The sequence below is a fragment of the Ranitomeya imitator genome, chromosome 6 (assembly GCF_032444005.1).
Source record: "Ranitomeya imitator isolate aRanImi1 chromosome 6, aRanImi1.pri, whole genome shotgun sequence".
NCBI lineage: Eukaryota > Metazoa > Chordata > Amphibia > Anura > Dendrobatidae > Ranitomeya > Ranitomeya imitator.
In genome coordinates this window covers 376372010-376391602 of record NC_091287.1, presented here as the reverse complement: position 1 = coordinate 376391602, position 19593 = coordinate 376372010, and the positions used below count along the sequence as shown (strand labels likewise).

At 44.0% G+C, this 19593-nt stretch overlaps 1 protein-coding gene across 1 annotated transcript in view; it reads left to right on the top strand.

Moving 5' to 3' along the window:
* Window positions 1-19593, top strand: part of CEP192 (centrosomal protein 192) — a 310915-nt gene that overhangs the window by 74465 nt on the left and 216857 nt on the right. The window contains exon 7 of the mRNA XM_069731008.1: window positions 19166-19296. Coding sequence (XP_069587109.1) covers window positions 19166-19296 — 131 coding nt within the window. The remainder of the gene's footprint in view (window positions 1-19165; window positions 19297-19593) is intronic.

Below are 19593 nucleotides of genomic sequence, written 5' to 3'. Positions count from 1 at the left end.
AAAAAGGTCATTGCAGTGGACACATTACAGCAACCTAAGAGTGGGTGTTCCATGGATCTTGACCCCTTGTGTGGTGATCACTACAGACGCCAGTCAGTGGGGATGGGGAGCCCATCTAGAAGGATCATTCATCCAGGGCAGATGGCCAGAAGATATCAGCCAAAAATCTTCAAACTACAGAGAACTGTTTGCGGTTTGGGAGGCTCTAAGAAGAAATCACTCTCGCTTGAAGAACAGACATGTGAAGATCCTAACAGACAACATGACAGCGGTATCCTTCATAAGACATCAAGGAGGTCCCAGACACAAACCACTTCAGGAGTTGGCACAAAGAATATTTTTTTGGGACAGAAAACAGTTCTATCCATAACGGCAGTGCACTTAGAGGGATCTCAGAATGTTCTGGCCGACTATTTGAGCAGAAAAGAAGTCTGTCCGACAGAATGGGAGCTAAATCAAGAGATCTTTCAACGACTATGTCACCATTGGGGGACTCCCAGGATAGATCTATTTGCTACAAGGAAGAATTTAAAGGTCGCCAGATTCTATTCCCTCAATCCTATAGACATGCCGGAAGCAGTCGACACCTTAAGCCAGACGTGGGACGAACCACACTCTTATGCATTTCCTCCACTAGCACTCATCCCGATGGTACTCAGGAAAATTCAGGAAGACCAAGCAACAGTTCTGTTGATTGTACCATTCTGGACAAAAAGAAGCTGGTTTCCGCTGCTGGGAGCCATGACAACAGAGAACCCAATCAGACTTCCCCTATGGAAGGACATAATTTATCAAGGACCAGTTTTACATCAAAACCCGGAACGATTACACCTTTCTCCTTCGCCTCATTGGGGGACACAGACCGTGGGTGTATGCTGCTGCCAATAGGAGGCTGACACGAAGTGATACAAAAAAAGTTAGCTCCTCCCCTGCAGTATATACCCTCCTGCTGGCTCTCAGCTAACCAGTTCTTGCTTAGTGTCTGTAGGAGGCACATGGGTCTGTTTCAGACCCCAACATTTTTATTTTATTGTTTACTTTTTTTTTGTTTGTTTGCGGAGCTAGTATCTTCTCGCCTTATCGCAGCACAACTGCAAGTAGGGACTTTCTCACAGGGAGTTTTCACACGTAGTTCTTCCCTATCGCATACCGTTAGATCATTGGGACCTTATTCCTAGGAGCCTTACAGTAGGCTCCTTTTTCATCCGGGCAGACTTTACTATCAGGGAAAGTCGTCCCGTTCTCCTCTGCGATATTCTCACTCTGACGAGTCTTCGGAGCTAGCTTCCCTGCTCTTTCAGACTTTTTTCCCTTATTACCTTCGAGGCAAGGTTGTCCTCAGGCCATCTCCATCCCTTGTTACCAAGGTGGCACTGTATTACCACTGTTATGAGGGCATAGTTCTTCCCTCATCTCTTTTGGCTCCAGTCCACAAAATGGAATAAGATCCCCCATATTCTGGACGAAGTGAGTGCTCTGAGTAGGTACGTCTTGAGGACGGCGTCCTTCTGAAGGTTGGACATTTTATTTGGGCTTCCTGACGGTAGAGGAAGGCTTCCTGACATTTTCAGGAAGGGTTTAGCCATTTCATCGACCATGATAACATGGTGAATTCTTTTCACCATCCAGGAGTCCTTCCGTGCTAGATGTCAGCCTATCTCCCTGTCTATCAAGGGTTCTAGGCACCAGGCGTCAGCAAGGCACGCCTGCAAGCTTGTGGATTCGTCCAGTCCGCATGCATTCTTGAAGCACTAGAATTCCCACACTTCCACAGATGTGAGTCTGGGCAGGCGGACTCTGCAGGCCGCGGTGGCGCACTTGTAAGTAGCGGTTACACAGGGCCTGATCTATTGTTGTCCCCACCCAGGGACTGCTTTGGGACATCCCACGGTCTGTGTCCCCCAATGAGGCGAAGGAGAAATAGGGATTTTTGTGTACTCACCGTAAAATCCTTTTCTCCGAGCCATTCATTGGGGGACACAGCTCCCACCCTGTTATTAGCTTATGCTTGTTTTTTAGAATATGACATGCTATACGCTCATATATTGTTATTGATCTCCTACTGCTTTTGCACCGAACTGGTTAGCTGAGAGCCAGCAGGAGGGTATATACTGCAGGGGAGGAGCTAACTTTTTTTGTATCACTTAGTGTCAGCCTCCTATTGGCAGCAGCATACACCCATGGTCTGTGTCCCCCAATGAATGGCTCGGAGAAAAGGATTTTACGGTGAGTACACAAAAATCCCTATTTCAGCGTGGATCCTGAGAGGGACATCTTGAAGGCTCGGGGGCTATCCGATGAAGTCATCTCAACAATTCAGGCTAGTCGCAAGCCAGTAACTTCGGCTATTTATTACAAAATTTGGAAGAAATTCTGTATGGAAGGTGGCAGGTCGGCCGTGATGTCAGGAAACCCGGACGTTCCCAGAGTTCTGGATTTTCTCCAGTCCGGATTCAATATGGGGCTAAGACCTAGTACCCTTAGTGTGCAGATTTCAGCTCTGAGCACTTTCTTGGATTATCCTTTGGCCTCTCACCCATGGATAATTAGATTCGTTAAAGCCATCCAAAGATTACGTCCCACATTTAGACAATTAACTCCCACTTGGGATTTAAATCTAGTGCTGAGAGCCCTATGTAAAGATCCTTATACCCTTGAGGGTGACATGCCTATTGCAGTACGAACTTGGAAAACAGCCTTTTTGGTGGCGATTACGATGGCCAAAAGAGTGGGGGAGATTCAAGCCCTGTCAATTAGGGATCCATACCTCCAGATTCGTGACGATCATATAGTCTTAAAACTAGATCCATCATTTATTCCCAAGTTGGCCTCGGTACAAAACAGAAATCAGGAAATAATTCTACCCTCCTTTTGCAATAAACCCTCTAATACAAAAGAACAATCTTTACATTCTCTTGATGTCAGACAGGCAGTGCTAGACTATCTAGAGGCCACTAGTACCTGGAGGACCCCAATCTATTCATCCTTTTCGGGGGTAAAAATAGGGGTTAAAAAGCATCCAAAACCTCTATAGCTAGATGGATCACTACAGTAATTTCCAAAGCCTATGCATCAGAAGGGGTAGATTGTCCAGTAGGAATTAAAGCCCATTCTACTAGGGCCATTTCAGCATCATGGGCTGAACGGGCAGGGGCATCATTAGAACAAATCTGTAAAGCCGCAACCTGGGCCAGGGTAAACACATTCTGTAAACACTATAAATTAGACGTGTTAGCAACCCAGCAAATGTCTTTTGGGAGAAAGGTTCTCCTGGCAGTTGTCCCACCCTAAAGGAGTTTTCTTTGGTATTCTCCAGAGTGCTGTCAGGGGGACGTCCTGGAAAATGGGTATTATACCTACCAATAATTTGGTTTCCAGGAGTCCATCCTGACAGCACCGTTACTTCCCCCTCTATGTATACTATTCATATGCTGTAATATGTTTGGTTAATAAAGAATTCTAAATATATCTATCCATGGTGTGGTACTTGTCAAAACACTAAGGGTAAGGGGGCGGAATGGGACCTTTTAACCTCTCGTGTTGTTTCCTGTCCCTGCAAGGAGAAGGAGGACGTCCTCCAGAGTGCTGTCAGGATGGACTCCTGGAAACAGAATTATCGGTAGGTATAATACCCATTTTTCCTTTTATTAGTCCGTCTCAGATATTGCTTTTTCTTTGCGACTCTGCCCTGAAGGCCAGCATCCCGAAGTCGCCTCTTCACTGTAGACGTAGACACTGGCATTTTACGTGTACTATTAAATGAAGCTGCCAGTTGAGGACCTGTGAGGCGTCAATTTCTCAAACTAAAGACTCTAATGGCTAACTGAAAAGATGGTAACAAATTGCAAGCTTTCGAGACTACACAGGTCTCTTCATCAGGCAAAGACTAAAAGAAATTCTGAAGAAACACATATTTATCCACAACATAGCACAGGAAAAAAAAAAACATGGATAAGACAGGTGACATGAAGCATTACCATGAGTGATAAACGGTTATGTCCATAAATATTGGACCAGTTCTTAGATAAGGAATGTTTTATTGTCCTCTGATTGGGGTCTGGTTCTGTTGTGATGACCCCACATAGTCTGAGGGGCAAGTTCCTTAGTTGATGTAAAAAGACATAAATCCATGCGACAAATTCATTCCTGCACTAAGACTGTCAAATGGATTTTTCCAGACCCCCCCACTACTGTGTTTTAGGCAGCCCCCAAATCTAAGAAGCATCATTGTCAAGAGCTCCCTGTTCTCTCCAACAGCTGCAGGTACCTTTCCTTGCAATCAGAAAAAGTGTAACACCTGTCCATTTATAATGACCATGGACAAGATAAAGATCCCCAGTTCACATCAGGACTACAAGATACCAGGTACTTTCAGCTGCGTCACTTCTAATGTGGTGTACCTAATTATTTGTACTACATGTCCAACTGGGGGTCTGTATGTGGGGGAGACGGAGCAAAAGCTTAGAACAAGAATGAATTCTCACTGCCACACAATAAGAGAAAAAAGAATGTATCTACCTGTGGCAATACATTTTTGTCTTCCAAATCATAACATTATGGACATGAAATTACTTGTATTAAGCTTCAAATCTAAGAGAGACAGAAGAGTATGGGAATATAAACTGATGATGACCTTTGAAAGTCTTAGTGCAGGAATGAATGTGTCGCATGGATTTATGTCTTTTTACATCAACTAAGGAACTTGCCCCTCAGACTATGTGGGGTCAACAGAACCAGACCCCAATCAGAGGACAATAAAACATTCCTTTTCTAAGAACTGGTCCAATATTTATGGACATACCTGTTAATCACTCATGGTAATTCTGCTTCATGTCACCTGTCTTATCCATGTTTTTTTTATGTGCTATGTTGTGCATAAATATGTGATTCTTCAGAATTTCTTTTTAGTCTTTGCCTGAAGAGACCTGTGTGGTCTCGAAAGCTTGCAATTTACCATCTTTTCAGTTAGCCATTAAAAGGCGTCAACCACTGAGGACTCTCAATTCTAAATATTTTTCTATCTACTGGCTAACACGGTACCAAGATATATATCTTTCCTGTACAGACTCAAATGTACTTGTCTTGTTGCTCTGTTGTGCAGCGGGGCCTCCCACTTTTCTTTCTACTCTAGTTAGAGCCTGTTTGTGTTCTCCTCTGAAGGAAGTAGTACACACCGTTGTAGGAAATCTTCAGTTTCTTGGAAATTTCTCACATGGAATAGCCTTCATTTCTAAGAGCAAAAATAGACTGGCGAGTTTCACATGAAAGTTTTTTTTTTTTTCTCACCATTTTGAGAGTTTAATGGAACCAACAAATGTAATGCTCCAGATTCTCAACTAGCTCAACGGAAGGTCAGTTTTATAAGTTCTCTAATCAGCCAAACTGTTTTTAGCTGTGGTAACGTACTTGCACAAGGGTTTTCAAGGGTATTCTAACCATTCATTAGCCTTCATACTCCGTTAGCAAACACAAAGTACCATAAGAACTGGAGTGATGGTTGTTGGAAATGGGCCTCTATACACCTATGAAGATACTGCATTACAAACCAGACGTTTGCAGCTAGAATAGTCATTTACCACATTAAGAATGTATAAAGTGCATTTCTGAATCATTTAATGTTAGCTTCATTGGAAAAAAAATATGTAAATTTCTGAGTGACCCTAAACTTTTGAACGGTAGTGTAATCATGAATAAATATTTGTTTTTTTACAGTGGTGTAGTAGTCTTGCTGTATAGGATTGTAATGTAATTTTTGGATAAACTTAAAATTGATATTTGCCTTTTTGAATGTTACAACTTGAGAAAATCCTTTTGAAAAAGCTGTATAGGTATGTCTATGGTTGTCTCCCCCTGTTTACTACGGGCTTTGGCAAGGAGTCTGCAGGTTTTCCGGCACATTTCAGCTGATTTCATCAGCTGACATGTGCCCCTAACAGCCGTGGGTGGAATCGCGATCCACGCACTGCTGTTAGCATGTTAAATGCCGCTGTCAATCTCTGACAGCGGCATTTAACATGATGGCGCTGGAAACGCATCACAAACCCCGCCCATCGGTGCCTGTGTCACATGACCGTGGTTTGCCAATGGGTTGGCATCAGGACTCGTGGTCTGCAGGAGACCCCTGTGCTTGTCATTGCCAGATAACTGAGCGCTGCCCAGCGGCTGGCGCGCATAGCAGGTGATAATTCATTTTCCAGTGATGGACACTATTGAAGTGATATGTTACACTTTTTTTAAATCTATAAATGTTTAACCCCTTCATGACCCAGCCTATTTTGACCTTAATGACCTGGGCATTTTTTGCATTTCTGACCAGTTTCCCTTTGAGGTAATAACTCAGGAACGCTTCAACGGATCTTGGCAGTTCTGAGATAGTTTTTTCACATCCTTGACACAGTCTGTCAACCTTAACTAAGGCGATCAAGTCCCTCCAGACCCCGGCTGGGGCCAGGAACGACAGTCTTAGAAAAATCCTCCGGTTCACAGGAACCTCTGGCCTGCAGGGGCTGCGCTCCCTCTAGGCAGGAGCGGGGGAAACTAACCCATACAGTGTCTTCCGGTCCGTCAGGTGCATCTGCATCCTGGAGTTCCGTGTTCTGTTCTCACTCTCCTGCAGAGGTGAGTGAACATGGTTCAGAATATGACTCCGAAGGTTCTCTCGATTTAGAGGCTCCTGATTACCAGGAATCAGTAGACAGCCTCATCGAGGCCGTTAATCAAACCTTGGGAGTGGAGGTCGAAGCCACCTTGACTTCCTGTCATAAGGTGTCTTTTTTTAAGAGGTTCAAGCAGCCTCATAGAGGTTTTTTTCCGCTCATCCTGAATTTGAGGACCTAGTCCAGCCACATGGAAAGGCCGGACAGGCGCTTCTCGGGTCAAAAAGCTCTAAGTGCAAGATATACTTTTTCCCCTGAGTTACGTAAAAAGTGGGCGGAATCTCCTGCTGTAGATCCACCTGTTTCTCGGTTGGCCTCTAATACTCTCTTATCCCTGCCCAATGGTTCCTCTATTAGGGATCCAACGGATCGGCTCATAGAGAGTTTAGCTCGTTCTGTTTTTGAGGCCTCTGGCTCGGCTCTCACGCCCTCTTTTGCGGCAACCTGGGTAGCCAAAGCCATGATATCCTGGTCAGAGTCTTTGACCAAGGATCTTCAGGATAGATGATTACCGATAGATGTGACAGAAATGTCATATCAGATAGCTTTAGCCGGAAGTTACCTGATCAATGCATCCTTGGATGCAGCAAATTGTGCTGCATTAGCAGCGGCTAATGCAATATCCATTAGAAGGGCTCTATGGTTGAGAACTTGGCGGGCGGATTTTACCTCAAAGAAATGTCTTACAAATCCCCCCTATCAGAGCCGACTTTTTGGTGAAAAGTTGGATCAACTCATTTCGGATACCACAGGAGGGAAGAGTAATTTTCTCCCACAACAAAAAGTTAAACAGCCGTTTCGTCGCCAGTTTCAGGCGAGTTTAAGTCCCTTTCATAACTCCAGGTGGACCTCAGCGGCAAACCCTATCGGTCCAGGTCGGTCTAGCCAAGACAGAGATCATCAGGTCTCATATAGAGCCAACCCATTGGGAAGAATGCGGTCCCAATGGCCAAGGTCAAGGGGATCTAGATCCCATCGGTCTTCAGCCAAATGACTGGAGGTATCTGCGGCTCATTTCCAACGGAGTAGGCGGTCGTCTGCTCTTGTTGCATCAGTCTTGGCTCACCGTCATTTCCGACAGTTGGGTAAGAGACCTGGTGTCTTCGGGGTACAAGATAGAGTTTCTCTCTCTTCCCCCGAGACGTTTTTTTCCATCCCGTCTCCCCAGTTCAAAAACCGGTATGCAATCGTTGGTCAAAGCAGTCGAATCCCTTCAGCTCAACGGGGTCATTTCTCCCGTCCCAAGGGAACAAAGGTTTCAGGGGTTTTATTCCAACCTGTTCATCGTTACCAAAAAGGAAGGAACAGTTAGGCCCATTTTGGACTTAAAGTGTTTAAACAAATTTGTCTGCATTCGTCGGTTCCGAACTGGAATCCCTCCGGTCAGTCTTTGCGGCTATGGAAAAGGGAGAATTCCTAGCTTCCATAAATATTCAAGATGCCTATCTTCATATCCCCATATTTCCTTCACATCAAAAGTTCCTACGCTTTTCCATAGGCGATCGGCACTTCGGGCTTGCCACAGCTCCCAGAATATTCACAAAGGTAATGCAAACAGTTGTCTATTATGCATTCTCGGGGCATAGTCATCATGCCATATTTAGATGACCTTTTGGTAAAAGGTTCAACTTTTCGGGCATGCGAGGAGAATGTCAACATTTCTATGGATACTCTGTCTCACCTAGGGTGCCTAGTGAATTTAAAGACTCGTCTCTGGTGCCATCCCAGAAAATTTCCTTTCTAGGGATTGTCTTCGACACCTCCCGAGGTCTGACGGTCCTTCCCCAGAACAAGTTCCTGACCCTCCGGCAGGAAGTGAGGGTCCTTCACCAGCCAGGCGCCCACACGATCAGGTTTTGCATGAGGGTCTTAGGAAGGATGGTGGCAGCGATAGAGGCTGTGCCTTTTGCACAACTCCATCTTCGCCCTCTCCAACATGCGCTTTTAACATCCTGGGACAAAAGTCCATCCTCTCTCAATCTCAGGTGTCGTCTGTCTCCCCTGGTCAGACAAGCTCTGACATGGTGGACAAAGAGTCCCTCTCTGCCACAGGGGAAGCCTTTTTCCCCCAGCCCATTGGCTGGTGGTCACAACAGATGCCAGCCTGCTTGGTTGGGGAGCAATATTTTGCCACCACACAGCCCAAGGACGCTGGTCCTCAAGGGAGTCAATCCTTCCGATCAACCTGTTGGAGATTCGGGCGATTAGGCTGGCTCTGCACCACTTTCATCTCTTTCTGGCAGGCCACCCGGTCAGGATCCAATCAGACATTGCCATGGCGGTGGCATACATAAATCACCAGGGAGGCACCCGCAGCAGGGCAGTCATGCACGAGGTGAAACAAGTCCTCTGCTGGGCCGAGAGGAACCACTGTTATCTCGGCGGTTCATGTCCCGGGCAAAAAAAAATTGGGCAGCGGACTTTCTCAGCAGGCAGGGCATTGCGTCCAGGGAATGGTCTCTCCATCCTGAATTTTTTTGCAGACATGCCAGCGTTGGGGAACCCCGGACGTGGATCTAATGGCCTCAGGATTGAATGCCAAGATATCCAGGTTCGTCGCCTGGTATTGAGATCCACAGGCAATCGCGGTGGATGCATTAGTTCTACCTTGGAACCAGTTTCGGCTTCCATATCTTTTTCCTTCTCTGGCACTACTCCCGAAGGTGGTCAGGAAGGTCAAGATAGAGGAAGTTCCTGAAGTTCTAGTGGCTCCAGATTCGCCTCGTCGGTCATGGTTACAAGCGTTAAACTAAAAAAAAACAAACAGCACATACTTACATTCTGGTGTCCGTCAGGTCCCTTGCCGTCTGGTTCCCGCACTCAGTGACTGCCGGCCGTAAAGTGAAAGTGAAAGCACAGCCGCTATGCTCTGCTTTCACTTTACGGCCGGCAGTCACAGTGCGGGAAGCAGACGGCAAGGGACCTGACGGACACCAGAATGTAAGTATGTGCTGTTTTTTTTTTTTTTTTAGTTTAACGCTTGTAACCAGGGTAAACATCAGGTAACTAAGCGCGGTCCTGCGCTTAGTTACCCGATGTTTACCCTGGTTACCCAGGGACCTCGGCATCGTTGGTCGCTGGAGAGCTGTCTGTGTGACAGCTCCCCAGCGACCACACTACGATTTACCTACGATCACGGCCAGGTCATATCGCTGGTCGTGATCGTAGGTAAATCGTATAGTGTGACGGTACCCTAATCCTATCCTGTGTGATACTGTGCTGAGCTGTGTATCTAATTTTATCCCGTGTGATACTGTCTGCTGAGCCGTGCACCTAATCCTATACTGTGATACTGACTGCCGCCCTGTGTATCTAATTCTCTCTTGTGTGATACTGACTGCTAAGCCGTGTATCTAATCCTATCCCGTGTGATACTGACTGCTATGCTGTGTATCTAATCCTCTCCTATGCACTCCTCTCCCCCCTGCGTGTCTTTCCCCATTGCACACACAGCTCAGTGCGTGCAATAACAGGAGCTGTATTATGCTGTATTATGGCATTAAGTGTGATTTATATGACTGTATTATATGTGATCTATATGGCGATATTATGCTTGATTAGTATTGTGAAATGATGTAAAAGCTATATGACGGTATTATATGAGAACTATATTGTGGGATTGTGTGTGATATGTGGCAGTATTATGTGAAAATTATATGGTGATATTGTGTGAGACGTATGTGGCGGTATTATGTGAGACGTATGTGGTGGTATGTGTGATCTATATGGCGGTATTATGTGAGATGTATGAGGCAGCATTATGTGTGATTTATATGGCGGTATTATGTGTGATCTATATGGCGGTATTATGTGAGAACACTAAGGCGGTATTATGTGAGAACACTATGGCAGTATTATCTTCAAAAAGGGGACCCATTCTAGGGTGGTTCTGGCTGAGCACCTCCACACAGGTCTGGGGTAATGGAGGGGGCAGCATGACCTCCAGTTAGGTGCAGTCAGGGGACGGCTGGTGAGGCAGCTGAAGAGTGGCGTCTCATTTTTATTGTTACTATATGGCTACATTTCCCCCCAGCGTCACCCCGTACTGTGCCTGTTGCCTCGATTTCACACTTCGCCAGGACAGGAGCGGAGGACGGGAACGGGATCTTTGCATGCAAAGTCTGGATCAGAACAGGCCATCAATCCACAGAAATGTTTCCTGGATTTCTGAGGAGATGGTCCATCCATATGTATAAAAGACAGCGCTCTATGTACAATGCCTGGCTGCTCCACGCACCAAACAGGGGCCCCCCATAGACCAGCACACTGCTCTCCTGAAATACTCTGTGCTGCTGTCACCCTGCTCCCTCCACCATATATCTCCCAGAATCCTTGCTGCCTGCCATCCTCGGTGACTGTCTACCTGTCAGTATAACTCTGTAGTCACCAACAAAATAGCTGCTCACTGGGTTCCTGAATATCATCCTCTTATCCCTTAGCAAACACCCAGAAGGGGAGGAGAGGAATGATATCACACACGTCAGCAGACTCAGCCCATATTTACTGCAGTGCAGTAATCTGAGCAAATTGTACACTAGGTTTTTGTCAAATTTCAGCAGCTGCTCCCCCTAGTGTTTAAAAGTGGAAATGTCAAATGTTTTCAAATTATTTTTCATATTTTACTAAATTATAAACAAATGATAATATTTTTTAAGAAAATTAATTCTTTACATTTTTTTCAATTGCTGGAAAAAAATGTTTTGGGATGGCACCTTCCCATACTCAGACCTCTACAGATGCAAGTCTGGGTAGAAGGATTCTTCAGGCAGCGGTATCACACCTATAGGTGGTAAGTGCCTAGGGGCTTATTCAGCTGGGTTTTCTTCCCACCCAGGGACTGCTTTGGGACATCATACAGTCCTGTGTCCTGTGTTAGCCCCTCTCTTCCCACTCCCGTGTAGCGGTGGGATATGGGGTAATAAGGGGTTAATGTCACCTTTGTATTGTAGGGTGACATTAAGCCTGGCTAATAATGGAGAGGCGTCAATAAGCTGCCTATCCATTACTAATCAATAGTAGTGAGATTTAAAGGCCTCCCAGTGATGAACTGACAGGAGACAATGGCTCTTGCATTGCATCACTGAAGAGGTTACTGGAGTTCAGGCTCTCACTTTATGGCAAAGCTGTGTGGGAACTTTCCAACACAGCAGTGCCGCAAGTGAGAGTATGAGCTATACTCACAGCGGCGGAGGGATATAGTGCGGAAGGATACCTTCCGCCTTAGTATTGCCGGAGCCCCTGGAGAGCGGTTGCGTCATCTGATGCTGCAGCTCTCCACGAGATATCGTCGTGGGACACTCGTATTAATTGGATTTCAGTGGATCAGGGAGTATATTGTTTGTTTATTATTTTAATATTTTTTACAGGTGAGCAAGGGCTTTGGGATCAAGTTGATTGGCGAGTATGTACTCTGTTGTATGTCCTGTATGTGTTGTGTATAGTATATGTACTGTATCTTGTATGTACTGTATGTTGTAAGTACTGTGTGTACTGTGTGTGTGTAATTTCCAAAATGTGGTCACTTAAGGGGCTCTGTATATGGAGTCTGCAAACTATTCTATGTTAAGTTGTTCTCCAAGAGTCAAATAGCGCTCCCTCCTGAGTCTTGCCATGTGGCTGAGCAGTACTGTATAGCCACATATGGTTTATTGCCATGTTCACCAGGTAATTAGCCCTGTAGCACATTTAATACAGAGTGTACCATGTCGATCTCACCCGGCCGCTGGTGATACACTACGGGAGCGATTACCTCCTGTCAGTGTATCACTGAGCTGTCCTGCGAGTTCACCGGAGTTTCTGCTGATCTGCTCTGGTGCTCTCACTTACAGCACTGCTGCGTGGGAAAGTTCGCACACAGCGGTAGTGCTGTAAGGGAGAGCATCGGTACTGATGAACTCCGGTGAACTCCCATGGCAGCAAACTGATGCACTGCGGGAGCGATTACCTCGTGTCAGTGTATCGTCGGAGGCCTGTTGCAGCAGTCACATCTCCCGATGTGACTGTTCTACACTCGAGATCGCCATGGGACACTCCGAATTAAGTGGACTACGTCAGACAAGATAGTATTATATTTTGGTTTATTATTTTTTGATTGTTTGCAGGAGATGAGGGTGTCGGGGATTAGGCATTCAGTAAGTATGGTAAATTTAGGTTCAATAAAGGAGTCTGTGTGATTATTTCAAATAAAGGACTTTATTGGACTATGGGGCAGCACGGTGGCGCAGTGGATAGCACAGCAGCCTTGCAGTGCTGGAGTCCTGTGTTCAAACCCAACTAGGGACAACCTCTGCAAAGAGTTTGTATGTTCTCTCCTTGTTTGCAAAGGTTTCCTCCGGGTACTCCGGTTTCCTCCCACATTACAAAGACATACTGATAGGGAATTTAGATTGTGAGCCCCAACGGGGACAGCGATGATAATGTGTCCAACCTGTAAAGCGCTGCGGAATATGTTAGCGCTATATAAAAAAAAAGATTGTTATTATTATACACCCCCTGCAGACTGTGAGCCCTCGCGGGCAGGGTCCTCCCTCCTTATGTACTCGTGTGCCTTGTTATCTGCTCATGTTTAATGTAATTGTCTATATTTTCCCCGTATTCACATGTAAAGCGCCATGGAATAAATGGCGCTATAAAAAATGTATAATAAAAAATAATTATTCTGGGTGTGTGTTTTTATACAAGATCACTGTTGGGTTAGTAATGGAGATGTCTTATAGACGCTTTTCCATTACTAACCTGTGGTCTTGGTGTCTCTTGACAATACAAAGGTGACATCATCAACCCCACAAATATGAACCCCACTTGCCACTGCTACAGGGCAAGTGGGAAGATCGAGGCTAAACGCCAGATTTGGCGCATCTATAAGATGCGCCATTTCTGGAGCGACTGAGAGCTGTTGTTTTTAGCCTGCCTAGCCTTTGCTGGTTCGATTTTATAGGGGGACCCATGTTAATTTTTTGGGAGGTTCCTCTGTAAACTAGCCAATAAAGGCTAAGCAAACAACTGTGAGCTGATATTAATAGCCTGGGAACCTTTGGCTATTGGCTTCTTCCCAGAATATTAACGTCAGCCGCCTGCTTTACCTCTGCTGGTTATGAAAATTGAGGGGGCCCAGGCAATTTTTTTTTTTTTTTATATTGAAAAATAAGCAGATATGGCACTTGATGCAGATTTCCAGTTGCTTTTTTTGGTACAGCATATATAGGTTAATTATGTTAATGCTCCTACATAGGCTGGTGACTGTGTGTGTGTCTTGATTTAATATTAATGAGGGTATCTGGCTGAAGAGGTTGAACAAGGAAATTACATCACAATTTTTTTTTTTAATTATATCTTTATTTAGCTCTATGGATTTACACGAACGCATGAAAAAAAATGCGTGCATTTTCAGCGGCTTTTTTCTGCCAAGAGATGCAGAAACTTTGCAGAAATTTCTGCAAGCAAATACGCAACGTGCACACATAGCCTAAAGGCAGGGGCAGCACAGGTGCAAATATCTTGATAGAAACAGCCACCCACACATCTACAAGATTAGAGGGGTTGGCTGCCTGGTAGAAAAAATGCACACAAATGAGTCTTAAGTAGAACGCCAGTCACACAGGTATGTGTGATGCAAAGTGTCCGGCTAACAGCCTTTTGATGACGCCCTTAATATTATCAGGTGGGCTGCCCAGCACTATATACAGGTGCGGGGTCTGGAAGAAAGAATAGCAACTTTGAAACTCATCAAAGAGAATGAAGACTTTCTAGACAGAACAGAAGCATCTCTACTGGTCACAGAAGGTGAAAAAAGTGTCAGAGAACCTCCAAAAGCAGATGAGTGGAAGCATGTGACCAAAAGAAGCAAGAAGACCATGGAGAAATCACCAACCACACAACTGAAGAACCGATATCAAATCTTTGTAGAGGATGAAGATGGCACACCTAAGGATGAAGCAATACCAGCAAGCAAAAAAGAAAAGGGCACACAGCAACAAGTGACAGCAAAAAGTACAGCCAAGAAGCAACGAAGAGTGGTGGTGGTGGGAGACTCACTACTGAGAGGCACAGAAGCAGCCATCTGCAGACCGGACATAACTGCAAGAGAAGTATGCTGCCTTCCAGGTGCGATGATCAAGGATGTGACCGATAGGATACCAAAGCTCTTCAGCTCCAAGGACGTCCACCCATTTCTTCTGATACATGTTGGCACCAATGACACGGCAAGGAAAGACCTACCGACAATCTGCAAGGACTTTGAAGAGTTGGGGAAGAAAGTAAAGGAACTGGATGCACAGGTAGTTTTTTCTTCTATCCTTCCAGTAGACGGGCATGGCACCAGGAGATGGAACAGGATCCTTGATGCAAACAACTGGCTAAGACGATGGTGCAGACAACAAGGATTCGGATTCCTAGACCACGGTGTGAATTACTGGTACGATGGACTCCTCGCCAGAGATGGACTACACCTCAACAAACCTGGGAAACACACATTCGCCAGAAGACTCGCTACACTCATCAGGAGGGCGTTAAACTAGAAGAAGAGGGGACGGGAAGAAAAACATTAGACTCGTACAAAGACGACCCAGGAAAACATACTCAGAAGGGAGGTAAGAACATTTCTAAAGCAATCCACAGCGAGGAGATTGGAACAAAACAAAATCCTCTAAACTGCATGCTCGCAAACGCCAGAAGCCTGACAAACAAGATGGAAGAACTAGAAGCAGAAATATCTACAGGTAACTTTGACATAGTGGGAATAACCGAGACATGGTTAGATGAAAGCTATGACTGGGCAGTTAACTTACAGGGTTACAGTCTGTTTAGAAAGGATCGTAAAAATCGGAGAGGAGGAGGGGTTTGTCTCTATGTAAAGTCTTGTCTAAAGTCCACTTTGAGGGAGGATATTAGCGAAGGAAATGAGGATGTCGAGTCCATATGGGTCGAAATTCATGGAGGGAAAAATGGTAACAAAATTCTCATTGGGGTCTGTTACAAACCCCCAAATATAACAGAAACCATGGAAAGTCTACTTCTAAAGCAGATAGATGAAGCTGCAACCCATAATGAGGTCCTGGTTATGGGGGACTTTAACTACCCGGATATTAACTGGGAAAGTGAAACCTGTGAAACCCATAAAGGCAACAGGTTTCTGCTAATAACCAAGAAAAATTATCTTTCACAATTGGTGCAGAATCCAACCAGAGGAGCAGCACTTTTAGACCTAATACTATCTAATAGACCTGACAGAATAACAAATCTGCAGGTAGTTGGGCATCTAGGAAATAGCGACCACAATATTGTACAGTTTCACCTGTCTTTCACTAGGGGCACTTGTCAGGGAGTCACAAAATCACTGAACTTTAGGAAGGCAAAGTTTGACCAGCTTAGAGATGCCCTTAATCTGTTAGACTGGGACAATATCCTCAGAAATAAGAATACAGATAATAAATGGGAAATGTTTAAGAACATCCTAAATAGGCAGTGTAAGCGGTTTATACCTTGTGGGAATAAAAGGACTAGAAATAGGAAAAACCCAATGTGGCTAAACAAAGAAGTAAGACAGGCAATTAACAGTAAAAAGAAAGCATTTGCACTACTAAAGCAGGATGGCACCATTGAAGCTCTAAAAAACTATAGGGAGAAAAATACTTTATCTAAAAAACTAATTAAAGCTGCCAAAAAGGAAACAGAGAAGCACATTGCTAAGGAGAGTAAAACTAATCCCAAACTGTTCTTCAACTATATCAATAGTAAAAGAATAAAAACTGAAAATGTAGGCCCCTTAAAAAATAGTGAGGAAAGAATGGTTGTAGATGACGAGGAAAAAGCTAACATATTAAACACCTTCTTCTCCACGGTATTCACGGTGGAAAATGAAATGCTAGGTGAAATCCCAAGAAACAATGAAAACCCTATATTAAGGGTCACCAATCTAACCCAAGAAGAGGTGCGAAATCGGCTAAATAAGATTAAAATAGATAAATCTCCGGGTCCGGATGGCATACACCCACGAGTACTAAGGGAACTAAGTAATGTAATAGATAAACCATTATTTCTTATTTTTAGGGACTCTATAGCGACAGGATCTGTTCCGCAGGACTGGCGCATAGCAAATGTGGTGCCAATATTCAAAAAGGGCTCTAAAAGTGAACCTGGAAATTATAGGCCAGTAATTCTAACCTCTATTGTTGGTAAAATATTTGAAGGGTTTCTGAGGGATGTTATTCTGGATTATCTCAATGAGAATAACTGTTTAACTCCATATCAGCATGGGTTTATGAGAAATCGCTCCTGTCAAACCAATCTAATCAGTTTTTATGAAGAGGTAAGCTATAGGCTGGACCACGGTGAGTCATTGGACGTGGTATATCTCGATTTTTCCAAAGCGTTTGATACCGTGCCGCACAAGAAGTTGGTACACAAAATGAGAATGCTTGGTCTGGGGGAAAATGTGTGTAAATGGGTTAGTAACTGGCTTAGTGATAGAAAGCAGAGGGTGGTTATAAATGGTATAGTCTCTAACTGCGTCGCTGTGACCAGTGGGGTACCGCAGGGGTCAGTATTGGGACCTGTTCTCTTCAACATATTCATTAATGATCTGGTAGAAGGTTTACACAGTAAAATATCGATATTTGCAGATGATACAAAACTATGTAAAGCAGTTAATACAAGAGAAGATAGTATTCTGCTACAGATGGATCTGGATAAGTTGGAAACTTGGGCTGAAAGGTGGCAGATGAGGTTTAACAATGATAAATGTAAGGTTATACACATGGGAAGAAGGAATCAATATCACCATTACACACTGAATGGGAAACCACTGGGTAAATCTGACAGGGAGAAGGACTTGGGGATCCTAGTTAATGATAAACTTACCTGGAGCAGCCAGTGCCAGGCAGCAGCTGCCAAGGCAAACAGGATCATGGGGTGCATTAAAAGAGGTCTGGATACACATGATGAGAGCATTATACTGCCTCTGTACAAATCCCTAGTTAGACCGCACATGGAGTACTGTGTCCAGTTTTGGGCACCGGTGCTCATGAAGGATATAATGGAACTAGAGAGAGTACAAAGGAGGGCAACAAAATTAATAAAGGGGATGGGAGAACTACAATACCCAGATAGATTAGCGAAATTAGGATTATTTAGTCTAGAAAAAAGACGACTGAGGGGCGATCTAATAACCATGTATAAGTATATAAGGGGACAATACAAATATCTCACTGAGGATCTGTTTATACCAAGGAAGGTGACGGGCACAAGGGGGCATTCTTTGCGTCTGGAGGAGAGAAGGTTTTTCCACCAACATAGAAGAGGATTCTTTACTGTTAGGGCAGTGAGAATCTGGAATTGCTTGCCTGAGGAGGTGGTGATGGCGAAGTCAGTCGAGGGGTTCAAGAGAGGCCTGGATGTCTTCCTGGAGCAGAACAATATTGTATCATACAATTATTAGGTTCTGTAGAAGGACGTAGATCTGGGGATTTATTATGATGGAATATAGGCTGAACTGGATGGACAAATGTCTTTTTTCGGCTTTACTAACTATGTTACTATGTTATGTTACATGCAAGCCACAGGGTCAGATGTCCCAGTACAACCAGCCAACAAAAAGGGGCTTGGCTGCATCCTGCAAAAATGATAAAAAGTGCAATGAAAGATGAAAAAAATAATGAATGATAAATACATTAAATGAGGACAAGTTGATATTTTTGCCAAAATAGATAAGCTTGCAATCCAACGTCAAGGGTCATCATACTTGCAAGTCCTAACACTAATTTCAAAAACAGCTAACATAGAAAAATTGTGAAAAACATAACATAAGGAAACAGCCTTACCAAAACCTGCCAGGTGACAAATTAGCGAGATGCAGCAGGCCTCCACTATAAAGGCAAGGGCAGCACAGGTTTTGGTAAAGCTTTTTTCCTTATGAAAATGCAATATTTTTGTGAGAAAAAGTAAAATGTTTTTTTTTTTCCTTGCACATTGCTTTAATTCCTGTGAAGCCCTTAAAGGGTTAATAAACTTCTTGAATGTGGTTTTGAGCACTTTGAGGGGTGCAGTTTTTAAAATGGTGCAACTTTTTGATAGTTATATATGTCCCCTGGTTTTGTAAATTTTGTTGGAAAAATGATAAATTGATACACTTTTAACCCTTAACTCCATAACGAAAATAAAGTTATGCTTTTAAACCAGATATTTAATAGGTTTGCAAAAATTACAAAAATGTTTACTTTTTATCAAATTTTCGAAATTGTCATAAATAAATGCAAAAAAAGATAAAATATTTACCACTAGTATGAAGTACAACGTATCACGAAAAAATAATTTCAAAATTGCTGGGATCCTTTCTAGAAGCCTTCTAGAGTTATGGCCTTATAAAGTGACACTGGTCTGAATTGAAAAAATTGGCCTGGTCAGTGGGGATGAAGGGATTAAAGGCTGACACCGCATACTCATGGCGAGTTGTACGTATTTTTCTTTAGTTATTTCATACATTCTTATGAGGAATACTTTCACTTGCTTAACAGATGAGCTGGATGATGGGGAGTTTTTTGATGACCAGTTAGAAGCTTACTTTAAAAGGCTACTGCCACCGGGAATGCAACGTGGAATTGTTGAGGGAGAAGAAATTCAAAATACAAAAAGATCTTCCTACATGGTAAGGCAATTTTTTTTTCTTGTGAGCATTGTAAGAATTTGATCTGATCCACCAATGTCATTTGTTAAAAATATCCATTTATCTATTACTAAAAATCATACTCATCCCAGGTTAACAAGACCGTGCACCCATGTTAATGCCTCTTTGCAGCAATAATATTACTTAATGCCCTGTGATGCAGTGACCCCTGTAACAGGTAGGGGGCGCTGCATGGTCTCCCCAGTATACGCACGGAGGCGTTTTGAGGCTGTGAGAGTGCATGGCAGTTGCATGCATGGATGTGATTATGTGACAAAG